This window comes from Vidua macroura, chromosome 5 (genome assembly GCF_024509145.1).
Source record: "Vidua macroura isolate BioBank_ID:100142 chromosome 5, ASM2450914v1, whole genome shotgun sequence".
Classification (NCBI taxonomy): Eukaryota; Metazoa; Chordata; class Aves; order Passeriformes; family Viduidae; genus Vidua; species Vidua macroura.
Genome location: NC_071575.1, coordinates 9,526,987 through 9,553,125, shown reverse-complemented (window position 1 = coordinate 9,553,125; position 26,139 = coordinate 9,526,987). Strand labels below are relative to the sequence as shown.

Here is a 26,139-nt window from a genome sequence, read left to right as displayed (position 1 = left end):
GCAGAATAAATGCTCTTGCTGTCATGGTTGCAACTTCCATTTACCACTGAATGAGATGTGAGAATTTAAATCAGAGTATGCATTTATGTATTTATAAATCCAAGTCTTGAAGAATTAGGCATCTGAGCTAATGGCTAGGCTTGCTTTTTCTTCCCCAGAGCTTTCCTCTGCAATGGATGTTTCAAAATTTTAAACCTCCACAAGCCCTATCATCTGTTTGAACATGGATGCAGGTGTGAGTTTCAGCACTCTGCAGATTAATCTAAAATATTTGAAATGGGAAATGGGAGCAGCCTGTGTGGCTGCTCCTCATCGAAACCTGAAACTTCTAGCAAACCACCAAAAATCAGTATGTCCTCATCAACCTAGCTACAAAGATGTTGTCCTCACCAGCCTAATGCCAGAGGATGTCCTGAGCCTGCCTGGCCTTTGCTGAGGGAAAGCCCTTGCAGTTGGTCACAGTGAAGGTGTTGCAAGGTTTTGTGCTGTGGAGAGAGAGTGGCTGGACCAAAGGGGTGATGAATTGTTACTATGCCATTAAAACTGTTCAGGAAGGCTCTGCAGGATGGACCTGATGGGAGATTGTCTCTCTCTCAAGTTTTGGTTTGCTTCTCCAGTGTGAGGGGGCAGGTCAGGCAGATACTCTGCACTTGCAGCTGTAGCTGCTCCCACTGATGGGGCAGAGGGACTTCAGGTCCTCCAAAGGATGTTTCACTCCTTGCTAAACTCTGCTCTTAGCAGGAACCCCGTGGTTCCGGGGAGAGCAGGATGGATGTTGGGTGACAGAGTGTGTCTACATGGCACTGAGTCCCACTCATTGCCTATAAGAAACAGACTAATTTTTTTTTCCTTGTTTCTGCCCTTCAAATGATTTAACCACAATGCAATAAGCCTGCAAGCTCTGCTGCTCCTGTTGTTTGCTATTCCAATTGCCTTGTTCTTGTCTTTGGTGATGGCCTGTCAGTCACTCATTACCTGTTCCTGGTTAATCTCCTTTTCCACGTGCAGTGTTTAAACACAGTGCCCTTCCTCAGAGGCTTCATTGCCTGCATTTCCTTTGGCATCTCTTCCTTGTGACTGTATGGGCCCCTCCTCTGGGGAGCTGAGCACATCCACAACAAGCCATACATTTCCTTCCTCCTCACCTGTCTTTTTTCTTCTGACCATCCAGGCAGCAATTTCCAAGAGATGAATGGGAGCAGAGAGTGTATAAAAACACAGGCTGGGCCAGGTCCCCATCTGTGATCATTAAACCACATTATCACAGCATGTACACAAACACAGCAGATCCACATCTGGGCTAGAACTGTCCTGCTACACACCTGGCCTGTTGGAGAAGCTCTAGTATGAAAAGTTCTTTGCAAAGTCTCCTAAAAATGTGGTTTTTCACATATCTCTGCAGTTGCAGAATTTTATAGTGTTTAGAGTTAGCCACGCCTTTGACTTTTGTTTTTGCTAGGTCATAAAAGAGCATAAAAACAACTGAGCTGCCTCATATTCTCTGAGGCTTTAGTTAAGAAAAGAGAGAAAAGATTTTGCTAACAGATGTTAGCAAAGCATGAAAACCCTGTTCCTTCGGGGAGGAATCATAGCATGGAGAAGGGAACGGAGAGATTTTTGAAAGGTGTTTATATTTCCATATAAGCCTGGGTCACTTCAGGTCACCTTTGTCCTTCTTGCCCTCTCATAAACTGAACTCAATCTGTGTCTCCCTTGTGGTTTGCACATTGCTAGCTTTAAACATTTCTTTCCACAGAATTGTCTTTAAATGTTTTATTGGGAGTTTCCTCCCTCTGCTTTCATGCTGCACTTCTCAAAGCATCCTTCTGTGACTTTGACCTCAGCCTGTTCCTGGGTGATCTACATAGCCTTTGCATCATTTTTGTGTCTGCCTTTTGTTTGTCTTATTATCTTGCAACCCCAGCTTTGCAACGAGGGCATGATGAACAGTGTGAACAGTTAGCATCTGCTGGCTGATGGAAGTCCATGCAGCCACCTCATTTCAGAACTTTCTAAAAGTATTTCAAGGTAAAGATGATTTTGCACAGTGCAATTTTCTTGGAGAGGGAAGGAAGTTAAACAGCTCAAGAAATGTGTTAACTATGAAAAGGCAAAAGGCTGGGCCATCTGCTAGGCAAGACATTGCCTTGGGGAGTTAAAAAATGGTCAGACACTCTTATACCTGGTCTTTGGCCACCTGCACTTGTGCTGTACAAGCAGATTTTCAGGCTGTGCTGATGGGGCTTTGTTTTTATCCACATTGCAGCTGCAGTGTTTTCTCTGAACTGTGGGGAAATTGTTTTCATCATTCCATTTTCTTCCTTCATGACAGACATCTCCACACGTGTCCTTTCATTATTTATTTATGGGCAGCAGCATTTAAAGGCCAAGGAAGTTTTTTGAGTGGTCATCCTCAGGGACTGTGGCTCGTTTCAGGGTTTAGCTGAGGCTGCTGGACTGTTGTTGACTCCAAAAGGCTTGAAAAATGTCCCTCTTCCTTTCCTTTACTCCTTCCCCTGAGAGTGTGCGTTTCAAAATGCTGCTGCTGGGGTAATTGGCAATTGTGCCCTAATTGAGGAGAGTCCTGGAGTGACTCCACTGGAGTCAGACATGACATCAGCAGCGTTGCCCAGGCAGCAGTTTCCATCCATTGTTCCTGTGCCACACACACTTCCCCAGTCCCAGATGGGGTGTGTAACCACATCCAGTGATCACCATCCTTCAGCAGGAGGTGCAGCCTCAGCACTTCAGGGATTTGGATGTGGTCAGTGTTTGCACTTGCAGAAACAAAGCAGACTTCTTTGTTATCAATGATTTTGTTGTCTAAGCAGCACGTTCAGTGTAAGATCCTGGCATTAGAGAAGAGATTATTCCTTGCTTGTAAGCAGATTACTTGTCATAACATGTTCAGGGTGCACTGCTGGTGCCTAATAGACCCATCTGTCATCCCTTGAATTTACAAGGATAAATGCAATGCCTCGGGCTAAGGTGATATATATCATCTCAAAAGTGCATCTGGGATCTATATCAGGGTGATGCTGAGTTAATCTTTGTTAGATTTAGATAACTTCATCCCGGTGAGTTTCTTGCTATGATAATGATGCAGCTGGATTGTAAGTCCTCTTTCATCAAATAACAGCTTCCCTTGCAGAAAATTCATGTCCTGTTTGATTTGTGCTGTGTGTTCCTGTATGCTGAAGTCAACAGGAGTTTCTTTAGGGGCTCTGTGTGGGATCAGACCCTTTTGTTTGAAAGAAGTCTCTTTTCTTTGATGGCATCTGTTTCTAGACTACATTGGCATTTTCCACGTTTCACCATCTCTGAGCTGTTTATTTCTACTTGCATTTTAATGACTGCTTCTGGCTGTTTTCCCTTGCTCTCATTAGAGCTTTTTTGGATCTCCAGTTGAGCTGATGAGACATGGAGTTGAGGCAGTGTTTTTTCACTCGGTTTCATTGAAAATACAACATACTTGGGAGGATGTCTCTGTGTGTGCCCTGTCAGAGTCAGCACGGATGGGCTTCCATCTGGGTTCAGCAGTTCAAGGGTTACCAGGACTGTTTGCTCATTAACATTCCCTGTTTATACACTGATCATCGCAGATGTATGTGTGGTTTGCCCCAGTATTAATACAGCAAAATCCACTTTTAAAGGTGTTCTGAGTTTTGGATTACATTTTTCAGAAGAATAATTTATTCATTGAAAAATTTACAATGTCTGTTTTTCAAAAGCAATTTACAGGTTCTTCTCAGAATAGTGTTTTTTGCAATTGAAAAAATTAGTTGATTTTTACTTTTTCTAAATGGTCTGCAGTGGTGATAACTGGAAGTCTAGAAGCAAATATAAAATAGATCCAAGTAAAAACACAAAAATAAGTGTGTCAGTCAGATCCCAGGTCAGCAAATTATTTTTTTTATTGCAGATCATGATAAGAGCCCTCCCTGAGATGGAGTTTTTGGTGAAAAGTTGAATGATTTAAATTAGTTTTGGCTGGTTTATTTGGGTATCATAATAAATGGCACAGATGGCTTCCTTATTAATTTTAGCCACTCTCTTTTTGAGGCAGTTTGTTTTAATCAGTTTTCCATGGCAGTTTTCTGCCATCAGGTCTGGAACATAGTACAGGCAATAACTTCTACAGAATTAGTTAATTAAATTATAAATATGCCACATTAATACTTTATTTCTACTTCCTGTCTCCTTCCTTTTTTTTGGGGGGGGGGGGGGGCGGGTTGCCTCTGGCAATGATGCTTTTTCAGTTCCTTATTTGAAAGAGTAAGTGTAGAAAGGACAGTGGTTTTCAAGATATGAGGAGCAATTTGGTAGGTTAAAGCTGATCCATTGGAATTCTTCATCTTGGTTTAATCCTTTTCCCACAATAGCTTGTTTATTGGAAGAGGAAACAGAAACCTGCCAAAAGCTGTCATTGTGCTGAAAGAGAGCGAAATGGTACTGCTGAAAGATAAAGCAGGGTGGGGCAAACCAAGCTGTCAGGGTGTACAGTGCAGTTCAGCAGGGCAGAGAATAACATGGCTCTCGTGGCAGAAAAATTGCCCCAGAATGAATAAAAACTAGGACCTGAATCTCTGAGTCTTCTTTTAGAGGCAATTAAAAAAATACAACTGTTTCAAGGAACTTTGAGAATAGATGAAGATGGAAAAATAGTTTGGAGAGATTTTATTTACTTCTGTAGCCAATTCCTGACATGTGAATCATGCGGAGAATTTTCCTAGGAGAAGAACCTTTAGCAAAATTCTCTCTTGATTTTTTTTAGTTGAAGTGTACTTCACTAAGGACAGTCACTAATCTTTCATCAAACATGCAAACAGCAGTGCAGATGCTTAAAAGTTTCATGGCACTGAAATAGGAGGATTTGGAAGGAAAATGAGGAAGTAACTTCTTCCATTATGCTTGTAATAAGCTATTCTTACATACTGGATTTCTTGTTAAGTTACAGCTTAGCTGTGAATGCTCAGGGATAATGTTAAAGAAATGTAAATAGGGAGCTTTTTATTGCAAATTGTTTTTTAAGTTATTTGGGAGCTTTTTTGAAAATATTGCTGTATATTTAGAAATGTTGAACTAGTAACATAACTTTTTTGAATGTGGGTTTGAATATTGTGATCCCAGAATTTTATTCTTCATCATCATTGGTTTTCAAACATGGCAATGATGGTTTTTTATGAGGTATTTATGTGGAGGGGATGGACTGCTAATTATATCTGAAAATATAACATGCTCTCAAATGTCAGAATGCTGCAGAAGAAAGTTGAGGGCTTTTTTCCCAATTCAGGACAGTAAATCAGAAGATGGCTACTTGAATCTTGGAGCTTTCCCAAAGGAAATAAAACTCAGGAGGATGACAAGCAGGATATTTTAAGTGGGAACTTGTACACATGTGGAAATTGAAAGCATGTGAAAGCCTACAGCACTATAGTCAGCATAAATGTAAAAATAAAGTAGAAAACTGTGCATGGTGCACAGATTGTGCTGTAAAAGGTATTATACGAGACTCCGTTCCCTCCTGTGAGTGTGAGGAATACATTGTTGTGACCCTTCAAAGGGAGGCACTGAGCTCCTGTCCTTCCTTGGGTCCTCCCTCTCTGAGCTGACAGCTCAGCCCTGCTCTGCTCCGACCCAGCCTGGGCTGGCCTTGCCCTGGCTCTTTTCCTGCAGCCAGTATCTGGAGCCACTGGGAATCCAGCCCTTCTGCTAGCTTCGAGGTCCTTCTGAAAGGGAAGGGGACAGTCAGTTTCTCGCAGTATCACAGAACTGTGTCCCTAGCTGTTACACGGGAAGGCTGTCCAAAACCGTTGTCCTGAAAATGGGAACTTGCACAAGTTCTTGCTGTTCTCTCAGGAAGAATTTTTAGCACAAGGTTCAGAGTGAAGATGGTGTGGCTGCACTCAGTTGTCTGTTCATTTGACTTTGTAAGAAAAATGCTCTCTGCCTCTGGGCTGAGCAAGAAGTTTTTCTCCATGTCAAGAGTGTGAATTGTGAATATACTCATACATTTTGCAGTATAGCCAGGGATAGCTGCTTAAGATCATCTGTGAGCTTTTTATATAACAAATATCATCATAGTTTAGAGGCAAGAGGACACTGGTGATATCCCTGATTTCTTCCGCTCATTTTAATTTTTTTCAGCATCTGACAGTCTAGCATTTGATTTTTTTTATCCCAGATTTTGTGGTAGTTACACAATGTGTGTACATTAATGTGGACATTATGAAACATTTCAGGACTGCTGGAAGCTCATTAAGAGCCTTCTGAAGTCAGCATCTCTTAAAGCGCTGACAGTGCAGGATTTCCAAGGAGCTTTTTGCATCTTCTCTGTTCCTCCTTGGGTTCCCTTGCAGCTTCTCAGCTCTGCCAGAACATCTGTCCCTGACCCAGCCCTAGCAGAAGCCCTACGTCCAGGTGATCCTTTGTTCCCTGACTCTTGGGGAAATCTGTAGGTGGTGCTACCTGCAAACGAGCTGCTCCCAAACAATTGGAGTTAGATTGTGCTGGAATAGCTCCAGCTGCTGGGCTTACCCAGGGGACCTCGGGTTTGTACAACTGAACTAGGTCACCACCTGCCCCTTCGTACCTGCTGCTCCAGCACCTGGGAGTGCAGAGGTGGCATTGGGAAAATCCAGCCAGGAGCAAGATGGTTTGTACGGGCTGAAGTGCTTCTGCAGACTGGCTTTTGGAAAGGAAATCCCTTAGGCACACTAGCATGCTCTCGTGCAAATTGTTTTGCTTTCTACTGCGTGCTCCTAGGCCCATTAAGCTGGAAATGGGACTTGGAATGGCTTCTGGAACGCAGCACACAGGACTGATTTTGCCAGAGCATCAGTGCTCTGTTTATTTTTCTCACTTCATGCTCCAGCACAGTGGCTGCCATCCCTCATTTTCCCCGGTACATTAGACCTGGTTCAGGAATGCAAATGATTATGCTGGATGAATCATCTCCATAGCCTTGTGCATCCAGATGATGTCATTGTCTTTACTTGTATGTTCACAGTGTGCTTCTTGAATAACGCAGCATGCTGCTGGTCCCTGGAACTTTCAGTATCTGGCATTTGATATCATCAAGACTGAGCTATATCCCAATTTGATGAAAGCTGGTGTAAATCCACGGATACTGGGGGAATTGTGGCAATTTAAAGACTCCAGACAGGATCTTTATGATTGCATTTTTACTCCATGTCAAAGTATATTCAAAGTAAAGGATTTGTCATACTTGACAGCGTTCCTTATGGTGGTCATTTTTAACATAAAAATGCAGATGTGGGGGAAAGTAGAAAAAATGGTCTGATTTTTAGAACAAGTAAGATTAGTCTAAAGAGTAGTTGGTATTGCAAGCAAAGTGCTGGATTTACTGGAGTGTGTAAGGTTACTGCTTAGCCTGGTAAAGCAGAGCAGCACTGTGCACTGGGGCTTGGTCTGCTGGAGCAGCAGACTAAGGAAGGGAAATTCTGGCCTTGAGACAAATTCAGATAAAGATATGTCACTTGTTAAAAACTGTATTTGTTTTCCATATCATTATCTGGGTAAAGCTTGTGGATGTAAACCTCAGCAAGAGCTTCCCAGTGTTGCACATCACCAGACAAATTATTCTGGCCCTGGTGTGTGAAAACATGGAGCTGGATTTCACCACTTGTGCTGTTTGAGTTGCTGCTTTAGGAATATGTGTGCTGAGCTGCTGGGGATACAAAGGTCTGTAATGATCATTCCAGTGTCTGGAATTATTCTGGTAGTGTGACTAATTCCTCAAAGGGCAGTTTATGGCTGTGACTGTTCCACTGATTCATGGCCAACCTCAGGTTCTTTGGAGCTGCTGACAGATAGCTGCTGACATTTTTAGCTACTTTCCAATCTACAATTTGGAATCGTCTGAAAAATACTTTGGCCTTCTCTAACAGGTGCCCTTAAGGTGTTCTCTTTTCCTGTGTCCTGTGCTGTAGACCCCAGGCCATACCTCCCTCCTCCCTCAAAAATACCCTTAGCTGGCTTTTAGGTCCACATCCACATTTTTTTTTAGGTAATATGATACTGCTGCTTCAGGGAGCCAAGGCACTAATGGTAGCTTTTGTTCCTGTTTGATTAGTCAGTAATACTTCAAAACAGTGGCTTAATCTGTGTTTGTATCTTTGGTGTTTATTGTAATCACATAAGGCATGTGGCACTTATTTAGTATTAGTGTGATTGTCAGAAGCCCTTTGATAGAATTTCTACTGTAATTCGGGATTAAATGTCCTGAGCATTAAAGAAAAGGAGCTTATTTTTGTGCTGCCTGAATCTGAAGGAAGTGCCAAGGGTGTCTTCTGGAGTCAAGCTCCATCCAGTTCTGACAATTCCTTGGGATTGACCATTCCCAGAGGTAGAGAGCAAAAGGGAGAAAGGTATTTTTGCATGGTATTTCAGATTGTGAGGAGGTGGGGCCACATCTGAGTTATGGCACATTATATAAAAAAGAAGAGCCATAGCATTTTTAGATGTGTGATAGGGGAAATCACAATCACAATCATCAAGCTGCTCCTAAATAATATTAATATCTCTGCCATTGAATCTTCACTGGCATTTGGAAACTAAGAGAAATAGGGAATTAAATGTTCTGTTCCACTTTACTCAGGCAATGCATAGAGGGCTCTGAAGTACTCAATGGCTTTCAAAAGCATCATTTTGTCCTAGCAAATAGCAGTTCTTTCTGCTACCTTAGGAAAAAAGTTTGCTTTTTACTTCTTTTACACTTTGTCTCCTTTAAATGAATTAGTGAAGGGTGAAAAGGTGTAGGAACTAGAACTTGCACAGATATCAAAATAGTTGAAGATATTAGAAAAAGCTCCAGCATATTTCAGCTATCTGTACTTTGATTCTATTCTATTATTTTGGTCAAGATTGTTGTAGCTACAGCAATCAAAATTGAGTACAGGCTGCTGTAAGAGTTATGGGGAAACCTTGGCAGTTTGATTGTGTTGAAAAGAAGTTTTAAGTAGCATTCTCAGCCTTAAGCACCAAGAAGCATCTTAGAAAATGCATCTGGATGATCTACCCAAAATAATGGACTCTCCTAAGGGTATCATATGGGACAAAGTTCCGGAAGCATCTGTTAAGCCTTAAGAAAAGGTAGCAGAAAGTTCTAAAAGACATCACTAAAGGACATAGAAAAAGGAGATCAATGGAAGCAGAGAAACATCCTACCAAAAGCTGGAGCTGTTTCCAAAGGAAATTGAATCTATAATAAACTCTGGCTGATGAAATATTTTATCTATGTGGCAGGTAGAAAAAGCTTCCAAGAACAACTAATCAGAGAGATGAAACCTAGTGGTACAGCCTCTTTCCAGCAACCACACAAGCCAGAAAGAAGCAGAAAACACCCACCCCCACCTGCTGTGTGTGTGTGTGGTTAGTTGATGGCCAGCTATAGAAAACAGGTATAAAAGGGAGGCTGTATGAATTATTTGCATCTTTGCTCACTGTGGAAGACACTGATACCATCCCCTGTGCCCATGGGGAGGCTCATCAGGCTAAGACTGAGATAATTTTAAGTGAATTTAAGGTATAGATACAGGATGGATGTGGATTTGTAGGCAGAACTGGGCTCACCCATGAAAGAAGAACAGTGTGTGTACTTCCTCACTGAAAACTGCCTTGGTACTTGAAGACTGAGGGTGTTAGAAATGGGATCAGTGCTTAAAAACAGTCCAAATTAAAAATAGCTCAAGTGTATCTGCAAACCTGACATCTCTTCCAGCTGATTTGGCAGAGACTACAGTAAAAGGTAGTATTAGTGAAAACCTGGATAAATGTATGTGCTCTTGCAAAACTTTGGGGGTTCTTTGAATAGGTGCATGTGGAGAGCCAGTAGATAGAGTATATTTGAATTTTTAAAAGGCTTTGGACAAAGGCATTGAGGCAATCATGAAGTAAGAGGGAAAGTATTGGTAAAATAATTGGTTAGGAGGATGCAGAAGATAAAAGATTAGGCAAGTATTTTGAAGTAAGATTCAATGGGGTTACTTCATTGACAAACTACACCAGTATCAGGAAATCTGAGCTGAAAATACTTGGATGTGCAGTTGAAAATATACTGGTTTTGTTTCTAGTCTTCCTTAAGGGTCTGTGTGTGAGTTGCAGAAGGGAAAGAAGGCTCTTTCAAAGATCCAGTGTACAGCAGTCAACACACCTTGGACCCTGCTGGAAGCCTTGAGGAGCATCTAATGCTTCCAGGCCTGACTACAGCACCAGGATGGCTGGTGTTAGATGGCAGGAAAACCTTTTGTTCTGAAGGTCTACAGCTGCAGTCCTTGGGCTGGTTTGAATTCCCCAGGCTTATTTCCAGGAATTTTACAAATGGCCTGAACTTTTGTGTGCCAAGGACTGGAAGGGACTTCCTTGTCTGTCAGATAGCTGTTTGTTTCTCTCTTTTTTCTAGAATTTCAGCCTTGTGTTTGGATCCAGAGCAATTTGTCACCTCCTCTGTTTACTCTAAGGTGGCCACTAGTTCATTGCTCAGTTGCAGTGCTTGTCCCTTTAGGAGTGCAGGGGAGGTTGCCCAGTGGGAGCAGCTAACAGAAAAAACACAGAGATCTTTTTATGTATTTTAGACTTGTGTGAATTTATTTTACCCCATTTCAAATATTTTAGACTCACCACATATTCCTAAGGGCTCTGAACTTCTGATTTTCTTACCAAGCTTCTAGTTGACAGTTTTTAAGAGGGATTTGTGTGGCAGCTGTGGCATGGTCTCAGAGAGCACCAGTGATTCATGTACTAAAGTTTAAAAAGGGTGCTTACATACTGAAAAGAGAGCACATCCTAGTTACAGTTCTTGCCATAATCCATGTTGAAGCATTTACTGTTTTTAATAATTTCCTTCAGTCTATAACTTCCATAGCAGAGAGCACCTCTAAAAAGAATACACATTCAAACATCGCTGTTTTCCTCTCTTTCCTTTTTTTTTTATTTTTTTTGGAGAGGGCTCCAAGAGTCTGAAGAGAGGATGTAGTTGAATGTCACCTTCATGATATTTGCAAATTATTAATGTTTGAAGGATGTCATGACGTTAAAGAAAGAACTCAAAGACTCAGCAAAAGCGTTTTCAGCTATGAATAGGTCTTTCATAACTGCAGTCACTTGGTAGATTTTGTTTGGGTGACAAAGCACAGGAGGCCAGCACAATCAGGAAGGTCTAATGTTATTAGCCTTGTGTTTCTGCAGTGCTCCCGTGGGCAGTGATCCACAGGGACCTATGTCTGGAATGTATTTGAGTGAAAGATCCAGGAGATGATTCTCTGTTTTGTTGCTGTCCCAAAGACACAGCAGTCTTAGGGACACAGTCTTAATCCAAAGCAAATCTCCTAAAGTCTCTCTCTGGGCTTTGCTGTGATTCTTTTTCCATTAAAACCTGAGGAAACGTGTCATCTGGTTATGTTTCTGCTCAGCTCTCTCTGGCATGCAGTCCATTGAAATCCAATGCCAAAGATAGCAGACTTAGTTCTGTGTTGTTTGGGGTTTTTCCTAGCTGATTTCGTTGCTTCTCCTTGCCCATCTTCCTCACTTCCAGCTGCAAGAGTTTGGAAGTATTCAGAAGACTTAGAAACACCAGGCAGCAATTTTAACAATACAGGTAATTTACATCCATGCTGTTCTGCCTGTCCTTTTTTATTATTTCCACCTGTGTGTGACTACAGCAGCCACAATTTTCAGAGTCAGACTAAGATGAGCAGCTCATCTTCGGAAAGCTAAGATCCAAACTGTCAGATAACAGAAAGGATTGATGTTTACCTCTGCTGGTTTTGGAAAGAGTAGCTATTTAAAGCACATTTTCATTTGAGTTGGCAGAATAAGGATCACACACAATCCCAAAATACCAGTGAACACTGATTTTAATGTTTCATTGTTTTCCTGTACAGGATAGCTGGCTCTGTGTTCCATTGAAAAAGTCAGTTTTCCCTTGGCACTGTATCTAGTATTTCCAGGGCCACAGAGGAATGGGTGGAGGCTTTTAAAAAGCTCTAATTAATGTTTAATTTAGTCAGAAAAGGAGCCTACTTCTTCATGGGGATTAAAACATAACTCTGCCATGTCTCACTGGACCTTCTGAATGCATCAAATTATTGTGAAGGTCATATGCTAAGGACAGTGCATCATAAAGAAACAGATTAGCCCAGAAGTCACTGGAAAGAGTTTTCCCCTGCTTTTGGCTATTTAAAGATGATGGTGGAAGTATCTAGAATCCCTGTATTGGAAAACACCATTCAAAAGGTTTATGAAAAGGAGAATGAGGCAAATTTGTCTTTAATTATTGGTATCAGAGAGGACAGGGAGAAGAACAGGACTCTAGAAGCCCCTGTCCATCAGACAAAGCAGTGTGGCATCCAGCAGGCTGCAGGATGCATGGAAGGGATGAGCTGGAGTGAGTTTGGGAGTCAGTCACCCCTGAAAGGAGCAAGCATCTGGTCCATAAAGAGCCAACAGGGAAGAAGGGCAAAGGGGAAGAAAAATATGGGAACAGCATCACCCCACCCATGCCACGAGCTCTCAGCTGGGAGACTGTGGTGCCTGTGGAGGGACCCAGAGTGAGAGCAGGAGAGAATTCTTCCTGCTGAGGGTGTTTGAAATGAGGTCAGACAGAACACTGGGGATCTGAGTTGGTTTTGCCATTGACTTTAGTGGGATTAAAATTGATTCTTAAGTCAGGTAGCTGTCCTTCAGGTGAGTAAACAGTGCCTTGTTGGGAAAGCTGGGATAAAATAAGAAATGGGGGCCATCTACAGTGCTTTAAGCGCTCAATTCTGGCTCCCTGTGTGGACAAGTAGAAAGTCTACCTTGCACCTAAAGCATGCTAGAAGTGCCCACATGTGGAATGAGCACATGGAAACAATTTGTTAATTGGGATACAGCCTGTGTGTCAGTAAGATTGTCTGCACAAGCCCCAGAGGGGCACATCATCAAGAGGAGCTGGATATGAGTGAGAGCACAGGGCACAAAGGAGGACATTGCTGTTTGAAAAGCACTCTGAGAAATAAGTGCAGTACGACCCCTCTGTCACAGCAGAGGAGGCTCAGATGTGTGTTTGCAAGCTGACTTCTTGTGACCCCAGCTGTAAGCAGAGTCCAACAGCTGCAGCAAATTGCTAAATCATTCTTGGCTAATGCTGACATCAAATTATCTAAATAATTTTTGTGAGGTTATTGTTTGTCATAGGGACATAACAAACATAAGTCTTTATACCTTCTGCTCTATTCCCTTGAGCTCTGTCATAATTTTTAAATAATACACTATTTCTTTGGCATCTGAGCTGTTCCACTCATTATGTAATTTTATTTTTCCCCTCTGATAAGTCAACTCCCAAGTAATCCAGAATGCTGAACCTGTGACTTTGCAGATGCCAACAGAGTCTGTGCCTGAGATATCGTCACAGGCATGAGATAGCGACTCTCTGGGGAGATCAAAAAGAAACCAAGATGCAAGGGAATGCTGCCATAATTATCTGCAAGAAGGTTAGCTCAATGTCACTGCAGCAAATTCCTTGTGGTTACTGAGAACTGTCTCTCAGTACCAGAGAGTAGCCCAGTCCTGAATATCTGCTAAAGAACATCAATAGGAACATTAAAAACAGATTAAAACCAAAACCCAAAACACTTAATGTTCTTAAGTCTTTGGTTGTTCTCTTATGACAATGTGTCATGGCAGTTTTCTCTGGGATTAATATTTCTCTCTGGAAAAGTAGAGCAGAGCATTTGAGGGAATTCTCCAGCTGCTAGCAAGGAAATTATTTCTCTGATATCTGTGCAGCTCTGCCTCCACATGCTGCTGAAAGTTGCTGGATTTAAGTTGATCCTTCCTGAACTCTTGGAGCTGAAAGAAGAATGTGGTGCTGATGATCTGAGTTGTTCACTGTCCTCTGATGAGTGCAGTGGAAATGGAAGTGTCTGGGCTGGACCTGCTGTGATTTGTTTTCACCAGGGTTCACAGTCTCTCGTGCCTCTCTGGGAGCTACTGGAACACACATTGTAGATTCCCAAGCTGCTTGTGGAGTCTCCAGGTGCTGCTCAGGGCTTGGAAGATTCCAGCTCCAGTTTTATCCAGATGCTAGCAACTCACCACATGTTTGTGTGAGCTTGATTGCAGAAGGGCAGGGCAGGACCCTGACAGCGGTTCAGCAGTTTCTTGCTCCAAGCTGCGCTGGGGAGATAACATCACCTGAGGTGCACTCTTGTGCAAAGCTCTAGATCATCTGATGCATTTCTTTGGAAGCTGTGTGTGTGGTGGAGCTGCACAGCTCCTGGGCTGTGCCACTGAGAGGACTGAATGCTCAGAAGAGGCCAGCACTAACCAGGAACCAGGAGCTCCTCATTCTGGGTGAGGATTGGCACAAGGGAAGGCATTTGTGCCCCTGTGGAGGCAAGGGCTGCACCAGGCTGGTGGTGCCTGTGCCAGGACATGCAGGAGACAAACACCTTTGTGCTCCTGTGGGCACTACAAAGCCTCAAGGGAAAAGCCTTCCTGGTCTCTCTGTCCAGCATGGAGTGGCCTTCTGGCTGCCTGCTGGGATGGGTGTGCTGTGGTACCTTCAAAGCCTGCAGGACTCTGTCTGGATTGGGAGCTAAAGAAAAACACACTTGAGCTTCCAGCACCAGCTCTAGAAACTTGCTTATGCACAGCATTTGTCCCCAGATTTCTCAGCTTCTGTCCAGCCTGTGAAGTGTCAGAATGCTGGAGAGTGCTCCCATTTTTACAAATAGGTAACAGAAATTTTCATTTGTTTCTTATATCTCCCCTCAGGAGGTGCTCAAGATGGGCAGCAGTTTTTTGGCTGTTGGACTGTCAGCCCAGCCATAATCAGCACATTTTATGTTTCTCCATGGGCTCCTGGCCACCTGTATAATGTTCACCTGCTGAACTGGGCAGGATGCCCACAGCACTGCCATCCAGACCACTGGAATGAGGCATGGGTTTCCAGGAGGTGATGATGTTCCTAAAGGACAGTTTGCAGCAGGGTGACAAATGCTGCTGTCCCTTCTGCATGGAGTCCCTCCCATGCACAGGTCTCATGGCAATGCTGTTTACTTCCTGTTACTTTAAGGCATCTGGGGGGATTTATCCAGAAGAATTGCAAACATTGTGGCAATGATAGCAAATGAATATTCAGAGACAGTCTCTGGCCCTCTGAGACTGAGGAGTTTTAATGTGTTCATCCCGAGCTGCATGGGGCTTTTCTAAGAATGGTAAATTTGCTAGAAAATGCAGCTTTAGAATAACCACAACTGTTTGCCCTCTGAAGTTAAATCTGTGGACTAGTTTTAAGCGGGAAAGGATGTGGTGCTTCAGGAATGACAGTGAATGTGCCTCTGGCCCCTCCTCAGCCAAGGTGCAAGGACCGTGCAACATCAAGGTGTTTGCTCAACACACCCTTACTGTGGAAGGAAGTTTGAGCCTGCAATGCCCAGTGACAGAACGGGGACTGAAAGCCTGCTCTTGGCCTTAGGACCTTTCAAAAGTGATATTAGAACAATGTTTGGGTACTGGGGGTCTGAGGTGAATATTGAAAGAATTGAAGTTTCTTTTTTGTTTTTTCCCCTTCCCCTTTTTCCCCTGTCCTGATGGAAACAAAATAACCTTGGTAGGATGGAGCCAACTCATGTACCTGGTAATCTGCAGGTTGTTCTGCTACTCCTTGGGAAGAGAGGCTGGTAAAGCTAATTTTGGGGAGCAGTCATAGGTCTGATAGTGATGGAGGGAGAGGCCCATGTGAAGAGGTACAGGCAGACAATGAATTTCTGCCAAGGCACCTTGGTCTTGGCTGGCCTTCTATACTAAGCTGTGTCTTGGCTGGTTCTACAGAAAAGAATGCCAAATACAATAAGTTATGAATTATTGGGGGGTTGAATTGATGTCTTTCTTGGAAGCAAGTGGCTCTGTCTCCATTAGCAAATAGCACCATGCAGTAGGAGCAGAGCAGAGAAGCAGTGAAGAGCCAGACAGACTTCAGATTTCAAACTAAAAACAAACAGCTTCATTCTAATACCATGTGCAGGAAGTTTTGCAAGAACCTTTACCTTTTGGCCAATTGAGAGACCAAATATTAATATTAAAAATGTCTAAAACCTTTCAATTTATCAAGAATATTTCAAGGGTTTTTTTGGTGGGGTTTTTTTGTTTGTTTTTGTTTTGTTTTGTTTGTTTTTTTGTTTTGTTTTTGTTTGTTTGTTTTTGTTGTTGTTTTTGGGGTTTTTTTTGTTTTTTGGGGGGATTGGTGGGTTGGTTGTGGTTTTTTTGGGTTTTTGTTTTGGTTGTTGGTTTTTTGGGGTTTTTTTTTTTGTGTGTTTGTTTGTTTGTTTGTTTGTTTTATTGCCAAAACAAAGACTACAAAAAGACCTGGCATATATTATGAGACACTCTAGTGCTGTTGAAGCTGTTTGGGGTTTTTTTTTGTTTCCAATCATTTCAGCTGAAATTTTGTTTAATACTTCTTGAGGTCATCTGGCATTCTATTTAAACCTGTTTGTGTCATTCTTGTTATAGTTTCAAAGAGTTTTATGCATAAAATTGACCTCTTTATATAACCATTTAAAAACATATTATTATCCCTATTTCTGCCTGCACAACAGAACGGAAAAAAAAATCCAGTGCTCTGACTTAACTTTCTTGTTCTGACTCTTCTGGTGTGTGACTAGGGAATTAGTCATGACACGTCTGCCTTGGCTGCAGGAGATGGGGAGACAAGGCAGCAACATGGGCATTTGGGAGCTGAGGAAAAAATGAGGGATCACATTCAGGGGAGCAGCCTAGCTGCAATGAAAGGGCAAAAGTGGTTTTTAGTGTAGTGAGCTTCGTACTCTGAAGGCTTTGGACATTGTCAAGTGATAAAGGTGGGGAGGAAACCCCACCTCTGGGGTATGGCAAGGAAAGTTTATAGCCCATGAGACTGGTTGTGGAGCTGTTTGTCAGTCAAACATCAGGAATAAACAAGCCATCAGCAAATAGCTATTGACAATTAAATTGTAATGTGCTGTTTTGATATCAAAGAAATAATCTGTACATATACCTTGCTCTCCTAATCTAACTTGGGTTCTTATTTTAGTCTGCCTTTAAGAACAAGAACAGATTTGAAAATTTCTTTTATAGATTCCCATACCTGAAAAATCTAAGTTTGTTTTTGGACAGATGAAAAATACTGCTAAAAAGGATTGAGTCTTATGGAATGTTGTCAGTGTTCATTTGGTTTTTTTTAAAGAAGATGAAATCTGAAAGGTTTTGGAGTTAGCAGGATACCAGATAGTTTTGAACTATCTATTCAGGTGTCTGTTTTCAAAAGACAGGCAGTGTTAGACAGCCAGAAGCTTGTCTGGACTTTCTCTGGGCTCGGAAAAAATGTGCAGTGAATTTTAAATATGGGTATGAGGAGCAGCCCTTAGGTGGATTATGAAACATCTGGGAAAACCCACGTGTGACCAGCTCATTTTCCCTTGTGATTTTCCAGGTTCCAGAATCTGCTGTGGTCCCGAAAAGCCTTTGTGGACAGCGTGAAGGTCTACAACCACAGCTACATCTACATGCCAGCCTTCTCCATGAAAACGGGGACAGGACCCTCCCTGCGCGTCTACTACACCCTGGAGGATTTTGGTGCCAAGCAGACAGTCCTCTTTGCCAACCCCAACTTCCTGCGGGACATCGGCAAGTTCTGGAAGAGCAAAGGTATCCACGCCAAACGCCTTTCCACGGGACTCTTCCTGGTCAGCGCTGCCCTCGGGCTGTGTGAGGAAGTGACAATTTACGGCTTCTGGCCCTTCTCGGTGGACCTGCACGGGAAGTTTATCAGCCATCACTACTATGACAATGTCCTGCCTGACTCGGGGTTCCACGCCATGCCGGAGGAGTTTCTACAGCTCTGGTTCCTTCACAAAAGCGGTGTACTGAGAATGCAGCTAGAACCATGTGAGGACCCTCTAACCCAGCCTTCAGCCTGAAGATCATAAGAGTCAGTTCGGGAGATCAATAGTTTTTAATTTCCACGCTCTCCAACAGAGAGCTCTGTTTTATGTTAGTTGTTTTTAAAGGGATCTGCATGGACCATAAAAACGCTACTTGAAGGCCAAATGGAATATGTCCTTATTGTTTAGTGCTTTATGGAACTGGGAGAGGATGAAATGTATCTCTCCATCAAGTCCATTCAGCAGCTGTGGGGAAAAAAATGTCAGAAGCAGCACAGCTGAACTTTCCAGGGATGTTTTTAAGTGACAAGTGTAAAAAGGGCATTAAGGCTCAGAGAGTCACCAGGCCACTCATAAGCTTTTGCTGACAGTGCCAAATATGACTATCTCTTCCAAATTCCATTTCATTCCACATCAGCACCCTGTAGAACTTTCCTTTTTCCTTGCTTTTTTCCCTCTGTTTGTGTGTGTGTGTGTGTAGGACAGCATGTGTGTGTCATTGACTCTTTGTTTCTTTTATTCCTTTTATTTTTGATGTGTCGCCCCCTCCACCGAGGAAGGAAAGAGAAAGGCTTAAAAGTCCAAGGAGCTGAGTACCATCAGCTCCTCTGAAGACTCTTGGGAGAGTGAAGGTGCTAAGAATCTGGTTAGAATGTCATAGGAATGCCTTGCTACTGGGGATGGATAGACCTGTGTGTTGTAGGTATTATCAGGATGGTTCAGGTCATTGCACTTACAGCTATGCCAGTGCTGTACTGCAGGCAAGAGCTGGTTAAGGCAAATTGGTCTGAAAAGAAAACATGTTACAAAACCAGCAGTGAAGTGCAGCCTGATTTCAGTGACCCGCTGCAAGATTTCCACAGTGACTTTCGTAGCAGGGATGGTTCCTGACCCGTTTTTCTGTCCAGCCTTAGGGATTAATTCTGTATTCATTTGGACTCCAGATGTTCATGGACTGTTGAGGGTATTTGAGGGGTTCAGTAGAATGTAGAATGAGGTTCTTCATGTGCTTACAGCAGGAAAATTGCAGAAATGAATGTAAGTGTCATTTAAAATTAGTCAAAGCTTTGAAAATCATTTCTCTGCGTGCGACTTGCTCTTCTGCTTGGATTGTAATGTTAGCCTTAAAGACTTGTACTTCTCACACGAGATTGTCTCTGCTTAAAGAGAGTCTGGGAAATAAAACAGCCTTTGGGAGCACCGAAAAGCTGCACAGCCAGCAAGAAAAAGGAAAAAAGAGAAGGGCATGCCTAATGCAAGGCAGCCCTGCTCGCAGTGGTGAATCCTGTCAGTGTGCACAGTGCCTGAAGGACTGTTTTATTTTGGGTTATTACTTGGGCAGCAGATGGTCCTCTCACTGTGGAAATGAGAAATCATTTTGTTTGTTTGCTTTGGTTTAGCACTGGAGGACAAGAGGAGAATCCCAGCTCAGTCTGCAGCGCAATTTAAGCTGCAAGATGTTACCACCATTAACTTGAAAAATCCAGATCAGTGTTCTCTTTCTTATTATCTTATTACTGAAAATCTAGTCAAGGTGGAACAACAAAACTGTCATCAACTTTCCACAACAACTTCCTGTGCTGTTCTAACTCCAAAGTTCGAGTATTTTGGGGGATGTGTCTTCTCAAGTGTTGATAAGGTCTCTCCTTGTAGACTACCAGCTGCAAGTTCTATAGATATAAATAATTTTTTTAAAAAAGTGAAATTCATGGCTCTTCTTTAAATATGAATCGTTCAACTCTCTGTGTAGGAAACTGGGGAAAAAATAGTCATGTTTTTTTTTTTCAAACCTATGTTTCATAATAAAAATATTCTTTTGGAATATGGATATTCCAAGCATAAAGTGGGCACTGTTTTGTAGGATTACAGGGCAATGCTAAAGGGTAATGTGGAGATTTTGGAGTGTTCTAGCTATTGTTCTGATAGAATCTGAATGTACCTCATAGCCCATGTTATCTTTGTCCATGTTTTCATTAAAAGTACAGTCAGCACACTGATGGAATATCACTGATAATTCAGTTTCATTAGTGCATTATCTATGATGTGGGGACTCGGTGAGGAAAGATTTGAAAGTAAAATATTTTCCTTGCTGCTTGTTACAGCAGAATTTGACTGAGCTGCCTTTCTTGGAGACTAAGAGGTGCCTGTATGGTTTTTATTGGGTGCATCAAGTTTGCGCTTTTTAGTGCTTTATAGCTTACATTATCTGTGAAAACAACAGTTGAAATATGATGGCATATCAGCAGGATGCCAGCATTGCCTTGAGGGCGGGAGGGAACAAGGGCAGTAAGGGGGAACTGCCTCTTTGCTGGTCACCTTTTGGTGTTTTTACTTAGGAATTCACTTCTGAACCTCTTGTACAGCTCTCCAACCCCTTGGTAATTGTTTGTTCTGCGTGTTGGGAATATAATTGGATTAGAAGAACAAGTGTTTTTGTAGGAAAACTCTGTCCAGTGTTTCTTAATGTCTGGCTTGTTCAGCTGGTGCCCTGGATATCTGGAGGTGTTGTATTCCCCTCCTCTGTAGGACTGAACCTGAGGCCTTTGTGAGTCCCTTCTGGTGTCTGCAGTGCTGATGTTTGCTAGGAGATAGCTTCCAACGAATTATGGAGTCAGGAGGGACCCAGGCTGTGTGTGATGTGTGGCTGATACTGGAGAAATCTATAGTTCTGCCTCCATTCACACCAACGTACAGTGAGTATAACTGGCACACACAGTACAAAGGCAGCCACATCTGATGAGGAAGTAATGGCTTCAAGGGTAAACAATTTTCTATAACTTCTAGAAAACTGGCAGTTGAAAAAAGGAGAGAAAAAAAAAAAATAAATGCCACCTTTGAGAGGCAAAATCTGGTTTAGCTTGTCAGTCTGTGGAAACGCTGGCCAGCAGTCAGCCTTTTGCCCAGCAGGTGAAAAGGGATGCAGGAGAGCACTGCAAGTCTTTCATGGCAAGAGCAGTCAAAAAGACAAAACCAAGGAACATAAGAGTGGCTGTTACTGAGAAAATGTTGGAGTGAAGGCTCTCCATCCACGTGGAGTGTGGAGCTTGCCTTGTGGATGTCTCAGAGGAGGGCAATCCACGTGTAGGATTACTGATATCAAATACGGCATGGCATGGAGGGCCTGAGAATTTATCCATCTTCAGGAGGGAAGTCATTGCTTGTGTTGCTGTATTTTTAGTGAAGTCTTTTGAAATCTTTATATTTGTTCGTGAAATTCCCTCTTGCAGCACCTCTACTTCCACTGCCAGTCCCTGAGTTTCCCTGATAGTGTAGCTAAAGCCACACGAATCTGCCAGGTTGAAAGCTGCTGCAGTTCATCTTCAATAAAAATTGGCTCAAGCTGGCCAAATGATTTGTTAATATTCATAGTTATTAATTTTATCACAGAACTGACAAGGGACAGAAGTGCTGGAATGTTGCTCTGCCTGCTAGGAATCATTGTCCCATGTTTGTAAGGAGAATAAATTAAATACCTTTACAAGAAAAGTATGCACTAAAATCCCTCTTGATACAATCTTTTTGGGGCTGTATATGTTCTTGATGAAATCAAGACCAATTTTTGAACTTGTGACACAACTATGTAAAACTTTCCCTCCTTGTTGATTGGGAAGCCTCTTGGAGCTCTTTCTAGATCAGAGAAGCAAAACAGAAACCAGCAAAGCAAAATCCTAGAGAAGGGAGTGGGAGGTGTGCTCATGAGAATAAAAACATCTCTAATTTTGACACAGACTTTGTTACAGCGCTAAGAACTCTTGCTCATGAATGTCGTATTTTTCTATTTTTGCTGGAATGATGATAACAAGTTCAGTGTGAGGCAACTACTAAAGTCAGAGGTCTAAGCCTCTGTTACAGCTGAAGTTTTACAGAATATGGAAATATTGGCTGTTTTTTTGACTTGACTACTTTCATCTTTTTGTTATTTTCCTCCAAATTCATGTTGTTTTCTAGGCAGTTGAGTTAGCTCCTCTATGAGAGCTGAAACTAAGCAAAGTATCTGCTTTTTGAAACTTAATGTCCTGAAATGTGGCAGTTATAAAAAACCACTCCTGGAAACAGCTTCATGAATACTAACCTAGTATTGGGCTCACCTTTGCCTGTAATTAAGGTGTAAGGGAACTTTTTATCTAGAAGTGAGGAAAATTAAGGAGGTGACAGCAATCTCACCATTTGCTGCCTCTCTGACTCTTCTTCAGCTTAATAGATTGGTAAGTATTGGGAGAAGTCCAGGTTATAGGAAGGACAGGCTGTTCTTTCCTGCCCCTCCCATCAAAACACAGATATAAAATGGACTAACCAGCTGCTGTCGTGATCATGGCCTCCTTCAAAAGCTCACATGGTGGAGTTTCCATTAGCTGATTCTTCCAAGTAAGTAAAATTCATCAGGCTTTGTCCAGAAATGCCTATTCCCCATCTCCATGATTGTTTGAGGGGTGTTCTGGGTACTGTAGCTGTCCTAGTGTGCAGTGACCTCCTCTTAATGTGGACTTCTATTTCTGCCCCAAACCATCATCCTAAAGGAGCTCTCTTCCCTATCCTTCCAGATGACCAGATGACTTTTTTGTAATTTCTGAACAGAACAATTAGTAAAAGACTTTAGAGTTCTTTTTGTTAAATATTAACAAGCTCATTTCCATAAGTGGAATGCAAGGAGCCAACAGGAGGCTTAACCTATCCTCCCTGGCTAATATTTTTTGGCAGCAGTGAGAACTTAAACAGCTACTCATTCCTCTCTGATTATTAATCTTCATCAATTTTTATTGCAGCAGGCTGAGCCCTGGTGTATTCAGCCTCTCCAGCTTAATGCATGTGCTTTAGAATGAATTTCACTCTGCTTTTCAGCTGTTATTGTGGGGGGAAAAAATGTGTTGCTAATTGGAAATGCTTGGTTTGATGCAGCCAGGAGAGAGGCACTGCCAGATTCAGGCTTCTTCTGGCCATTCTGAGTTCTCAGCAGGACTGTGAAAACACTCCAGCTGTGGCTGTGAGGCCCAGCTGTGCAGGACAGAACAGGAGCTGGAGCTTTTCCCCTGGTGGAAAAGGCTGATTGTTCCCTCTAGCCACTACTGTGGCTTTGCCCAGTGCCCAGCAATGCCCCCATGCCTGGGCTCAGTTCCAGGGGATGCAGCTCCATGACCAGCTCATGACCCCAGGTCATTACCCATGGTATGGTAAGTTCTGTCCTGCTTCACAGGCAGGAGTGCTGGGCTTGCTGGAAATGGTGGTAGCTCATCCCTTTGGAGACCAGCCCGCTCCTAGCAGCACTTGAAATTCCCTGGCAAGTCTCAGGAAGGCCTAATAAGGCTGCATCTTTAATTATTGACTGTGTATTCCCTCTGCTGTGGAGAGGGTCAGCTTTCTGCTGAGCTGACTATTTATCCTGTCTGGGACCCTCTAAAGCAAGGGAACCTTTAGCACTTCGACCATGTGGAATTTACTGTGTTATTTGATGCCTTCATCTTCCAAGTTAAACCCTTTTTTTCCCCTTTTATCCTGGATTTAACTCCTGTGAGTGAATCCAGAGTGAGTTTAAGAAAGCAGAGCCACAAGTAACTGTTCTCTGGGTTTATGAAAAAGATGGTGTTCAAAAAAAAAACCACTGGAGTACCTTTTGGACAGTTCCTTCTGATTTCTAATTGTATATTCAATGAATTGTTTCAGTCAGATGGGACCCATAGCAGAGATGAGTTGTATCATTTTCTGTTAATTGGAAGGAAACAACTACAGAACTGTATTTCAAGCTGAATTCTTACAAACAACTTAAGGAATCTTCCTTCTGTAGGAAGCTTTGGTTTTGGGTGATTATCTTGATAGTAAATGAAAATTCTTCACTGAAAATAAATAGATAATCTGGAGTACTGAGACACCAATTTGAGTCTTTACTCAGATATCTCCAACAAAGATTTTGGTGTTCTGCAAAATTGTCATAATCACAATTTATTTTTTATTCTGTGCGTGTGTTCTTATAGGAAATGCTTGAATATTTTTTTTTTATAAACCCTCCATGTGCTGAAAATAAACCCTCCTTTGTCAGGAACACGAGTTTCTATTTGGGTACCCAATATATAGAGAGTAAAACTGCCAGAAGATGTCCAGTTTTCAGGAAAATGCTGGTTTGGAGTAGGCTGGCAGGACTCCTTTGAGCACCTGAGTTGACTGCTGCCTCTTGAGCTGTAGAGTTTGGGCAGATGTTACAGAGTGTGCTGCACTGACAGGGAAAAAAAAAAAAAAAAAGATATTTTAGTCACAGCTCTGCCTGCTTGATGTCTCCCACTGTGGAGTGATATTTCTTCATTCTGTGAGGGCCCTGCAAGGACTCTGATCCTACAGATCAATCACATGTTGACTGTGTTTAAAGGCCTGGGCTTTGTACTGAAAGTACAAGGAGCATGGAAATACCTGGGAATTACGTCCTTTAGTGTTTTATCATTTGGTCACTGCAGGGTTTGGCCTGTTAAAAACCACACAGATAAAAATCATATTATCTGACTATCCAAAAGCCATCTTACCTGAGTGTGAGACTTGCACATAGGAGGAGGTCACTGGAAGGTGACTGCCTTATGCTGCAGAGTGCAGAAACCACTGTGGTTTTAGTTCTATCAATAATGAAATCCCCATTGAGGTAATATTGGGCTAGGTCAGCTTTCAGTGCTCTTGAAACTCCCACTCCATAAGCATTTCCAATAACTGTTCCATGCAAAGGCAGAAACAGGAGATTTTTTTCTTGTTCGCTCATGTCACCTTGCATTGAAAATGGAACAAAAAGTCAATCAGGGCTCTTACCCTTTCCAGAGGTCTCTGGAGGCTCCCTAAATAATAGATAGGCACACAGTTACATAAATATAAACAAAATAGCCTTGTTTATCTTGTTTATGAACAAGGCTTTTGAAGTTTATAGCTCAGATGCTGGTTACTATCTTGAATAATTACTTTCAAATCATTTAGAGGAAAACAAATTGCAAAAATTTTACATGTGAAATATATCCCTGATTTTTTTTCTCCTAAAATGCACTAATAACTAAAGGAATTATGCTAAAAGATATGGGAGTTTTCCCTGGTTTCCAACTTATTCTGCTCTTCCATCTTTGTATTCAAGTCTGTACTTCTGCAAAGCTTCCACTTCTAGATTGCCCCATGTCCACAGACTAAAGAAACCCCATAATTAAAAAAACAAACAAAAAAACAAACAAAAAAAAAACCCACAAAACAACAACAAAAAAGTTATACTCCAAATGTAGTAAAAAAAAAAGCAAGCCCAGGACAGGTTCAGGTCTTCTGAAATCTGACTGTTTATGTGCTGCCATTTAGTAGTGGTGGCCAAAGAAGTAGGCAAAGATCAGAAAGGAGATGAATGCACAAAAGGACACAATATTTCTGGTAAAGATAAAGGGATGGAAGCATAGATTTAAATGCTTGGAACCCAAAGTTGTTAATTGATGTTAGGTCTTTATTCTTTTGCTTCTCTTTCCCTCAGTTCTTCTTGTGCTGGGGTGAAACTTGCTCTGTTCACAAGCTGCTTAACATTTTCTCTGCACTATGCTCAACTTTCCTCTGGCCTTAAACCTAAAAAATTAACAGAGAGGCAAAAACCACTGGAGGTTTATCAATATTTGTATGCAGCATTTTACATCTTCCTAGTACTAATTACTCTATTAACTCACAATTACATGAAGCAGTGGAAACTACTACTTATCCCAGAGTTTTGAAGTCTTTCTTCCTCTGGTGATTTCTCTGTTACGTGAATGGAGATTACTTTTAGCTCAGATGTTGTGAGAATTAATTAACTCATGCTTGGGAATTAAAATGGAAAAAAACCCAGAAATTTTATTAAGCTTATCTGTTTTGAACAATGAAAACAAGCAAATGAACTACCGTTTTTATCTGAGTGAATTTATGCTTTTGTGTTAAAATCCTTCACCATTGTTAGGAAGTGCAATAGGAATATTATGTACAGAAAGCACCTGGATTGCAGGAAAGGGAAAAGCTGTGCATTTATAAAGAGAAAAGAAGGTTTTCTCCTCTCAGCCCCACCCTTCAATTTATAAAGCAGATTCTCTGCTCTCTTTCACTGGTCTGACTCAATCAAATCAATAGAATTGCCTGAATTTTAACTAGTTGACTGTTCTCAAACCTGAGGGAATTCATCCTATGAAAATTTGAAATTATTTTAAAGCACTGTCAGATTATGATGCAGATTATGTCAAAGTATCATAAT

At 42.0% G+C, this 26,139-nt stretch overlaps 1 protein-coding gene across 1 annotated transcript in view; it reads left to right on the top strand.

Moving 5' to 3' along the window:
• Positions 1 to 19,980, top strand: part of ST8SIA1 (ST8 alpha-N-acetyl-neuraminide alpha-2,8-sialyltransferase 1) — a 97,849-nt gene extending 77,869 nt beyond the window's left edge. Inside the window, exon 5 of the mRNA XM_053977628.1 lies at positions 17,477 to 19,980. Coding sequence (XP_053833603.1) covers positions 17,477 to 17,963 — 487 coding nt within the window. The 3' untranslated portion in view covers positions 17,964 to 19,980. The remainder of the gene's footprint in view (positions 1 to 17,476) is intronic.
• The last annotated feature ends 6,159 nt before the right edge of the window (positions 19,981 to 26,139 follow it).